This window comes from Cynara cardunculus (assembly GCF_001531365.2).
Source record: "Cynara cardunculus var. scolymus isolate 2C chromosome LG 1, CcrdV1, whole genome shotgun sequence".
NCBI lineage: Eukaryota > Viridiplantae > Streptophyta > Magnoliopsida > Asterales > Asteraceae > Cynara > Cynara cardunculus.
Window position 1 is genome coordinate 45512688 of NC_037528.1, and position 11002 is coordinate 45523689.

Consider the following 11002-nt stretch of genomic DNA (forward strand, 5'->3'; position numbering starts at 1 on the left):
TACGAAAAAATAAATTACTAATTGTTCTATTCTTTTTGTGGTGAGCCAAGGTGTATAAAAACATTGCAACAACCTCTTCAATAGACGTGTTTCTAGTAGGCTTTAAACATCCAACATCACTTACCATATCAYATAGTACCCTAAAGGTTGCTCTATCCATACGAAGTTCACTAATACAAACGGAATCACTTTCCATTGTCAACCTAAACATCCATTTCATCCTATCCATTATTTTTTCATCCTTTGTTTTGATTTCACGAATCTTATATCGAATGTAGGAACAAATAACAACATAGTAGTTGGCGAGTACAAAGAGTAACATGTTATTTGTTGTTTGTTGACACAACAAAAGTTTCCTTAGTTTGCAATGCCTTTTGTTAACCGGAGATCGAGCCATTTCGATCTACAAAAGAGATTTTAAACAAAAGTTTACTTCATTTTATATGGTGTTAACAAAAAACTGAAGATGCTATAACTAGGTGCAATGAATCAAACAAATAAAGTAGGAATCGAACAACAATTTACAACAACTATTTCATGGAACATTACACATCAATAGCAGCCATGGATCATTCTAGAGCAGCTATGGATCATTCTAGAGCAGCTACGGATCAATTTACAGCAACTATTTCATGGAGAACAACTATATATTTACAGCAGCTATCAATTTACAGCAACTATATATTTACAGCAGCTATGTATTTACAGCAACTATCAACTTTTAACAATTTTTTCCTATTGATATTGGCATATATTTACAGAGCTGGAAATTAGCTTGGTCTAGGTGGTTCAAAGAAATATGATTTCAAACAATCACCAAGCCTGATTAGGACTGGGAACCTCTAACCATCATTACAAAGCAACCACATTATACCACATAAATGGCGTAAAGATAAAGTAGATACGCATGATTTCTTTTTGGGTTAGGACCCTTCAGATCATCAATTCATCCCATCAAAYTTTTCTTTGCAAATAAAATTAAAAGCTAATTTTAAATGRACCCCTTCGCTCTTAGAAATGAATGTCAACTAGTAATTGTTCTTATTTCCATCATAAGGATGAACTGATGATCATATAACTCTCAATACAAAGTGCTGTAAACAAAAATAAAATTTAATGATGCCATGATTCTGTTTATACTTTACAGCTCTTGTGTTTTTTGAATACTGGGTTTGAACTCAAAATTCAATGTTCACCATTTCAGAGCAACTATAAACTTGCTAGAAACATTGAGCAATATAATCATTATGTTTTTCTATTGATTGTGGTGATCTGTGTATAATTGAGTGGTTAAATTAGTGGACACAACCATCTTTGCACCTGACTTGATTTATTTTGAGCAGAGAAAGCTTCCTCTTGATACACATTAATTAAAAAAATATAAAAAGAGATGCCATAAACACCATCGTAATACATCAGTAATCGACAAATATATGAAAACAATCACCAAGCCYGATTAGGCACAACTGGGAACCTCTAACCATCATTACAAAGATCTATTGTGGAGAACCACAAGACTCATCAAACCCATTCATTTTCATTGACATCGACCCAATAGATCGAAAACATGAATGTAAGTTAGGTTAGAGAAATARGAACATACCTGTAAGAGATTCTCAATTTCTGGAAGACGATTACTTGAAAGAGGAATAGTTTCTTGAACCGATTTCTTGAAGAGGAGATTTTGGAGTAAGCCGATTTTTGGAGGTAGCCGATTTTTGGAGGTAGCCGATTTTTGGAAGCGGGAATGAAATTTCATTCCCCCCAAATTGAGTTGGAATGAAAAGTTGGGCTGTTTTGGGAATGGGCCCATTGTATTATCACAAACCAAACATCTTCTAYTATAATCATTTTCATTAATTATTATTAATACCCCCAACCAAACACCCCCTTAATAATTTATGACAACTCACTAAACCAACTTTTATTAGTCATGGTATTTCACAATGTGAAATACCATAACTAGTACACGGTTCTTACTTCTTAATCGTTTCCATTGCAAACCAGGGAACAAACCAAAGCGCACGTGTTTAAAACATTCACAAGATATTCATGATCAATGATGTAACATTCATCATGACGATTAACGTTCATTATTCATGATGATAAAAAAAAACACATGCCACTCGTCATCCACCTGTTCACAACATTCACAAGATATTCATGATCAATGATGTAACATTCATCATGACGATTAACGTTCATTAACGTTCATTTTGTCCCTCGATATATATAACACGGGAAGGGAAGCAACAAAACAAAGGCATTTTAAAAGTTGTTACCAAAGAGTTACCAGCCAGCAGTAGAGTAAGCAAATTCAAGTAGCAACAAACCAACCACAGATCCTCTCGTTTGTTTTAAAGTAGCAAGAAAAACGACACTTACCAGTTTAGCCTTAAAATTCCATCACACGAGTAACAAAACAAACCAACTTACGAGAATGATTCTAGCAATAGAACATAACCCGTTTCACATTCTCCTTGAGGGCAGGTAGAGGTCTAACCGCTGCATTTGCTGGCACACGTGTGCTTCTACCACCCATGCCCATTCCCATTCCGCGACCGGCAGCGCCGCTAATCATTGACCCACTGTCAGATGTATCAGGTTCCATGTAAAACCGTGCTCTAAAAGCAGCCAGATGAGCATAATATGCCGGTGGCACTGCATATGATGATAGATAGAGACAACAGATGTAAGAAACATGAATAACATGTCAAATGTTAGCCGAACCAAATGCAAGAATAACAAAACTCACCAATGGATACAGAGCGTGTGCACCTTGCATATCTGTCAAAACCAACATAAACCAAACCAATCAAGAGAAGGAAGTAAAAAAAAAGCTAAATTTTGCAAATATCGGAAAAAGATCAATCAACATACGTGTAGCAGAGGTTGTTTGTGAGGGATTGCAGGGCATCGGCTGTAAACTTGTTCTCATCCCACAACACATGATAGTGAGCAGGACGGCTTGTCCCCTATTCAACAAATACAGATCAGATTAGAATTCGGGAACTACAGGAAAATATTTCAATCATAAATCCCAATGGGCATGACCAACATACTTAGATCTGATTCCTGTTCTGTGTAATATACTTCCAAACTCTCATTTTGGCATCACAGATGTGATATAAAATAAGAATCAACCAAAATACATTCATTTTCATGCATTGTCGGATGTAAACCAGGTACATAAATGTTTGAGATGTACATCTGATGTACTTTACGAAGGTTTTGAAAGCAAGTGACAAAATATGAACTGAAACAATGTAATAGCAACTTGCCATATATCCTATCCCATTCCAAGGGTGAAGTGCCATACCTGAATGCCAGCATGGCTGCACAAATAAAAGTCAAATTCCGTAGGATGACAGATCTTAGAATCGACAACAGTGCCTGTACATTTCCATATGATGAAAAGTAAATTTACCATCAAAGAATAGACATGCAGGATCAGAGATCATAAGGGCTCAGGCCAGAATTGAGCTTTTTTGGCATCTTTATGTTGGATACCAAATAGAGTTAAAATGATATAGCATACCTGGCAGTATATTTCCACTCCTGTCTATAGAATTACGATCACGGTGATCGTTTGCAAATAGTCTGGTGTGATGACGTTTCTGAACCACAACAAATGTCACTGGAGGCTGATAGTTCGGCTCCAATGATGCACAAGCCTGTCTCAAGTTCAAACCAGAGATCAACAAAGATGGAAAGCAACACCGGTTGACAAGATAATACTATGTATTTAAGGTTATTATACCTTGCGGATTGCATCAAGCTCATAAAGTAGAACTTGATAAAACTGCCCTTCACTGACACCATCCCTGAATAAACAAACGTGCATAACTATAGAAGTAAACATATTTGTGAACACGTAAAAACGAAAGGGCAAATTGCATGAAAATGCACCATATTTTGGTTTGATTCCTATTTTTGTGTACCACACTTCCACATCCTTCATTTTGGTACCTTAGATGTGATATTTCAAACAATTAGACCAAAGTACGTTGCATTTTTGTGCATTCTCAGATGTAAACCAGGTACCTAAATGTTTGAGATGTACATCTTAAGTAACAAAATGAAGGTTTCGAATGAACGTCACACAAAATAGGAACAGATTCAAAGCATATTGCATTTTTAAGCAATTTACCCAAAACGAAGAAACATTTATAAAAGATTAGATGAAATACCTGTAGAAGATGATACGCTGTGGTTTTTGCCCAGTTGCTCTACGGAATGATATGAGGAGTTCCCTGTATTTTCACGCATAAACAAATTCATTTCAAACCAGAAAAAAATTTGTATTAGACCAACAGTATTCATGCAAAATCAGGAGGTACAAGCATCCACAAAAAACAAGGTGGGGATATTTTCCATCTTTTCCATCTCATTGAAAAAGAGAGTAGAAAGTAGCAAAAGCATACTTGATCATGCCACCAGATACTTTGCCTCTATTGGGATCCTGCCATTCCTTAAATAGATCTTGGATGAGTTCTTGACGATGGGCTTGGGCACAAACCAATCCCGCATACTTCGTAATCTCAGGCCAATCTTGGGAAGCCACAACCTACATTTCTTTCAAATAAGCTGTCATCAAAAACAAAAACCAGTACAATCTTAGAGAAAGAACAAAATCGTTGACAGATGACAGTATCATACAGCTGCAATTGACGGGCTAGAATCTTCTCCTGGGTGTGGATGTGTGACATCAGCCCCAAATATGATCGTTGGAACATCACTAACATTCGGTATTCGCCTTGATAATGCATCAGCAAGAACTGTGTTCCTTCCTCCAACCTTAACATTGATCTTTAACGCCACATTTGCAAGATACTGCTTACTCATCCTGAAGACATGCTTCGTCAGACAGCACTGAGAAACAATGCCGAGATCAGTCTCACATATCCTTTTCAGGTCACCTGCACAAAAAAAACAATAAATTATATAAACCCGATATAAAAAAACAAGATTTTACAACAAATCCACTCCAGTAGGTAGAAATTGATACCATAAAGTGAGCCATTGTTGTCTGGCAGAATGACAATTAGCAAATCAAGTTCCTTTTTGTGGGGCTGAAGTTTTGTCATGGCATCATGGAAACGAGCTTTCAAGACTCTCTCAACCTGATCAGGACGACCACTGAGTGCCGGAAGCACAGGCTCAGGATTAAATGCCTGCAAAAGCAAACAAATATAAACAAAATAAATAACTCAATAGGCATTTGACTTGCAGTTAATAAAAAGATGAAAAAGTCTTCTTTTGAATACCATGCCAGAAGTATTGCACATTTGAGCAAGCTCTTGACAAAAAGCACGAGCAATGTTGTCTTGTACATTGCGTGCAAAATTTATGCAGATCCAGCTAGTGACTGTTCCACCATTCACCATTTTCTGTCACAAATTCCAAACATATATACGTTAAGAATCTCAGACAATGGAGGAAAATTGTATAAGCTTGAGTGTACATATAATACAAAAAATGCACATTTTTAAAAACAAAAACTACAGATAGTGACAGCTGAGAAAAGTAGGCATCCACAGCATCTCACAAAATAGAGAAGGCAGCTACAAGTATCGGCATAAGATGAGCAATCCTACACAACCCACCAATCAAGAATGCTTCCAACATATATTGTGCAAATACTAAACAAAACATATTTGCATTTTTTGCTGATTAATCAATAAACACTATCTAGATGGCTACGGTCAATGCAAAGTACAAATGCTACTACTTGCTAATTTAAACATTGAAACAGGCAGCTACCTTATTCATCATATTCCATTGGCCCACTTGAGGCAGACAGTCCCTTTCACGGCCTGTATCATGGTATTTAAGCTATAAAAAAGCAAAGATATCAGTTAGGAACGTTGCATACAGAAACAACAAATACAAAGAGGTTCACTCATTTACCCAGGGAGGAGGCAATATTCGAGCTTCAACCGAGGCTAGCTTCTGGCTAATTTTTATCCCAAACTCCTTGGCATAAGGATCCTGACCATAAGCATTGTGACTGACTGTCTGCAGAAGCAAGACACATGCATGTAAGTGGATGGCAACCAATTGAAAGAAAGTACCTAGAGTAGTCTCATCAGGAGTTTAGAAGTGAAATATTATACAAGGGGTGAATCTTGAGCAACTGCCTTGTTTGCAGAAGCCAGTACTTTTAAAAGAAGACATGAGAGAAGTCTCCCAAAACAGATATTTTAATTCTAAAATTCTCATGTATATCTGCCCCTCCCCCTTCCACAACAACAATCTTCCATCAAACCCAAGCACAAAGATGAAGACTACTGTTCCCAATTCAAGCAAACAAGCTATGCATAGCAAAGCCAGAGCAGCAAGTGAAGTTCAAATGTTTACAGAAGAAAATGCAAACCTTCAAGATATCCATCTCTCTTTCCTGAGGGCGTTGACATGTAACTTTGAGAAGGGCTGTAATTTGTCGCTCATTCAGCCTCTTTGAATACCTCTGCCCCTCCACGATCTTACAGACCTGAAAACTGACACCATTAGAATGCATTTCATGTCGACCTATCACATGAGAGAAAATGAACCAATGTTCGAACCTCCATAGGCAAATAATTTGGTCTTTGAGTATTTCCAACTTGCAGGCACGGCCATTGTATATGTTGGATGGTGAATCCGTAGGTCTCCCGGAAGTATTCAACTACAGATTTCATTGTGCCTCTGTCATCAACTGGAAAGCTGATGTGTGACAAAAGAAATGAAGCATGTCATGATATAATCAAAAAAACATGGTATAATAAAAATAAAGTTGAGAGCTAGGATTAGTTCTCACTTCAACTCTCGTGTTGCCTGAGATGTTAAACCAGATATGCGATACTTCCGTCGCATATTTCCACGGTGAGTAACTTCAACCTTAACTCCTCTCAATGCCTTTTTGATCTAGTGATTGTAAAAATGAGAAATATACATCAATGACTGTTCAACTTATCAAGCCCATGCAGTCCCCCCTTAGAGATAAATAACTATAATCATCACTACATTAGAATATAACTAATTTATTACTAGAAGTTCGAAGCAATAAATTACTTGACAATACAACTGTTGTAAATGTCTGATTAAAAAAAGACAAATATCAGGTTAAGAGAAGGCTGTACAAGGATCTAAAAAAATTGTGACAAACATTTAAGATAACAATATACAATACAGTTTTCTGACAGATAAGCATGTGATAGTAGATATCACATTATTGTTACTAAGAAACAAATGAAGTACAGTGTCTTGCTCTCTTCACAAAAACCAGTATTGATGTGCAGAGCCTGCATTTACTAAACAAACTACTACAAGAAGTTTCAAAAAGATGCTAACCTTCACCCGGTCAGCATCAGATAATGGTCTTGCTGAAACATCTCTATTCAGAAGCTGTGTGACAAAGTCAATCACAGGCAGTGGCTCGATGAAAGCAGTTGAAGACATATCTGCAACTCAATATGTCATACAACTATATCAGTGCAATAGATTTCAAGAAAGACTGGAAGAATGACCAGTACAACTTCTGTTGACAACAAAACTACCAGATTCATGAACTTCTATATCATAAACCATTTCGGGTGAGTCGTTTCCCCTTCTGACGAGCTCAGCACCTCACTAGTCATATTGTTAAAACCTCGTTGGGCGTCAATTGCTCCTGACCAACTCTTAGCATCAATAAAGCAAAATTACGGCCCCACTACAACACATCCCAGCCACAATTGACCCAGATGTAGCAATTAGAGGCTCCATTGCTTTGCTTTTTCATTTAGCAGATATTATGCTCTAGATGTTTGCAAAGGTTATGTAGAGATGTGGAGCAATGTGGATTCTGAATTACCAAACCTCCACAAAAACTTAGAGAGCATGTCAACAAGCCACAAACAACACATTTCCAATCAAGGAAAAACTATACAAAATGATGGAATGTTGCATCATCAAACGACAATATTAAAAGATGAATCATAAATGTAGGTCAAAGTTGCTAAAAAAGGCTACTCTCAAACTTGTTTATATCCTAATAGCAGAAAACCTAACAAACCTACAATTAGAATTAACATACTGACCAATATTTAGAGAAAGCCCCATCTGTGTAGGTCGTATGCTCTGATAGAAACCACGCCAACTTTCTAACCCCTCACCCAGTGATTGTCTACGACCCAGATCAGGAGAATAAAATGACCGTCCCACAGGACAATATCTACATAAGATCCGACCAGCAATTATTTAGTATGTAATTAGATATAACCAAAGATATCAGCGGATGTTATCGTCCATACCGATTAGTAGGCAACTCTCGTAGAACAATATCCAGAACCTGAAGTGCTTCTTGTGGCGCATCTGCTTGCTTCCCCTGCAAAAACATTCCCAGGTGATGCAAATCCGCACGTGAAGCCAATTTAATCACAACTTTAAAATCTCTCTCTCTCCTGCATTAAGAAAGCAATGCAAAGACGTTCAGAAATATGTCCAATCTCATATATACAAGTGATCAGCAAAGACTAAAATAAACAAGATGCAGAGACCTAGCACCGCCTGTTCCATCATCTTCATCAACAAGAATAATTTTAAACTCCTTTGAAACAAAAGGGAGAGGACCAGCTGTATACAGACTCTTTCTTCCATCATATGCAGGAAGCCTCTTCCCAAGATGAGAATCTCTGTACAATTTCACCAATTGTTCCATTACAGCACGGTTCACACCACGAGAGGTCACCTCAGGCGTGATTGTCACCTATACCAATCATAAAAACAAAATGGTCACATGTAGAAATAAATCAAATAATAGTTGAGCTACAAGAAGACTGACTTGCAACAACAAACAACCAAAAACTCACATCATACTGGTGTAAATCCTTGTCAGGCAATTCAGCAAAAAAGTGGTTTGCCTTCACAATGCACCTAGTTCCTGAGCTACCCTTTCCTGGACGCAAAGGAAACCTCATGGATTTGCTGGAAGCAGGTGCGCCCTGAATGGGCTCTTCTTCCTGAAAAGTGAGCTGCTGAAACTGAGTCATTGACTCATCTACCATCTGGTTGGTAGATGAACTAGAAGACGACTCTGCATGAAGCACTTCAGCTGGTTTCCCATGTGGCATAGGCTGCAGTGTGACCACAGGCTGCTGAGGAGCCTGTGTTGCTTGGTACAGCTCGGGAACTGATGGCCTAGAAGATCCACCAGCATATGTAGGTCCAGATCCACCACGAACATCACCTCCTCCACGGCGCTGAGGTGGTGCAGTTCCTCTTGGAGGCTTCTGCTGCTGACCTTGTTGAGGTTGATCAGGAGGTCCCCCATAATACTGCTGAGAAGCGCCACCGCGCTGTGGGCCTCCACCGCCACCACCATAACCACCCCTCTGAACCCAACCTCTTCCTCCTTGAGGCTGTCCACCTTGATAAGCACTTTGTCCTCCACCTTGGTAAGCACCTTGTCCACCTTGGTAAGCACCTTGTCCTCCTTGATAACCTGCCTGCCCTCGTCCTTGATAACCAGCTTGTCCTCTTCCCTGATAACCACCTTGCTGCTGCTGTTGTTGCTGTTGTTGTGCTGGTGGCCTTTGGGCACCACTGCCTCGTCCCGAACCAGCCTCCTGAGACTCAGAGCCCTCCCCTCCACCAGAAGCATCACTTCTCTTCTTCCTCACCATTATGACAGCTAAAATAGATAAAACTCATTCAGTTTAACCACCATAAATCAGAAGTATATTCAGAATGTATTACAAATCCAATAGCATGTACATCAAAACTCTTCATGTATACCCCCAAAAAACATTAAACGACAACATACAGAAAACCCCAGAATTATTTAATAAAGTATAAATTAATTTTAATAAAAGTAAACTACAAGGTATATACAGGCACCTGTCAGAATTATCAAAATCGAAAAAAGAAAATAAGCGATTACCATCGTTCATCTCAACACAGAACAATATCAACAGAGCTCAGAAGATCAAAACATAAAAAAGGTAAAAATAAACGGCATAAATATTCTCCTGCATGTTTTATATATTCACAAAATCTAACAAAATACATAACAATAATACATTATATCACGCTTTACCTTGTGACGCTCCAACAAGCAAAAAAAATCAAAATACAGCAATTTTTCTACGATATACTTAGCAGAAGAAATTAAAAGAAACGAAAAACATAAATAACGGAAATTTTTAAAATCAAAGTGCGTCATACCACCACCGGATGACACTCGAAGTTGCAAAATCAAATTTCCTTAGATTCCAAAGCAACTAACATCAAATGACAGTTCTACAACACATAAATATCAAAAGAAAACACAGAAAACCCTAGACATACAAATTTATTTACAGAAAAGTAATCATACAGAGAAATAATGAAGATGAAAGGAAGACATACCCTAAAAATCGGCAGAGATCGGAGTAGAAACAGTACAGATCTAAGCAAACGATCAGCAGAAAAGCAGAGTTGAAAACCCTAAAAATGAGAGAGAGAGAAAAGGGATTGAAAGAGAGAGGAGACACCAAACAGTTGTTTTTATCTTTTCTCTTTCTTCGTAAATTCCCCCACAATCTCTCCTTCTCTCTCTCTCTTCTACTTAAAGCTGCAGTAGGTCTATGGAAAATGACAACTACGCCCCTAGTTCTTCCCACCCGAGTCAAATGAGTCAACTCACTCTGGATTTTCCTAATTATTTTTATTTATTATTTATTATTTCTGTAATTATTATTTTTAATCAAAACATAAATAGATAATATCGTAATCCCTTTTTTTACTCGTCTAAGTGGGCCTTAATTTGCGCTCAAGATTTGGTTTATATATTTACTAGAAGCGTACTCGTGTAATGCAGCGAGATACATCGTGATTTTAATATTTCATTTTATTATTTATCTCAGTTGATGTTATAATATGACTTTATGTGATTTTGAGAAATCGATGATGTTTTTATTTTTGAATAAAATATATGTTTGAAAATATCATAAAAATTTGACAAAAATATATCGATATTAGTATCAAATTAACTATTTGAAAT

At 37.5% G+C, this 11002-nt stretch overlaps 1 protein-coding gene across 1 annotated transcript; it reads right to left on the reverse strand.

The window, feature by feature from the left end:
* Positions 1–2245: 2245 nt before the first annotated feature.
* Positions 2246–10488, reverse strand: LOC112507719 (protein argonaute 1-like). Its single transcript, XM_025112404.1, has 22 exons — positions 10369–10488; positions 8832–9652; positions 8520–8728; positions 8274–8423; positions 8061–8194; positions 7333–7442; positions 6800–6906; positions 6567–6705; positions 6377–6493; positions 5911–6018; positions 5764–5835; positions 5268–5390; positions 5009–5174; positions 4660–4919; positions 4425–4567; positions 4191–4253; positions 3761–3824; positions 3539–3674; positions 3320–3393; positions 2881–2975; positions 2756–2787; positions 2246–2661 (listed from the first exon to the last, which is right to left on the reverse strand). Exons 2-22 carry the CDS (start codon positions 9642–9644, stop codon positions 2447–2449), a joined length of 3330 nt encoding a protein of 1109 aa, XP_024968172.1. The 5' UTR covers positions 9645–9652; positions 10369–10488; the 3' UTR covers positions 2246–2446.
* Between the last annotated feature and the right edge of the window lie 514 nt (positions 10489–11002).

Bases quoted from the DNA above. Each gene is read 5' to 3' on its own strand.
- LOC112507719 (XM_025112404.1), bottom strand. From the start codon at position 9,644: ATGGTGAGGAAGAAGAGAAGTGATGCTTCTGGTGGAGGGGAGGGCTCT. The intron at 8,729-8,831 runs GTGAGTTTTTGG...TGATTGGTATAG, and splicing joins AGGATTTACACCAGTATGAT to GTGACAATCACGCCTGAGGT. The intron at 3,394-3,538 runs GTATGCTATATC...GGAAATGTACAG, and splicing joins GAGTGGAAATATACTGCCAG to GCACTGTTGTCGATTCTAAG.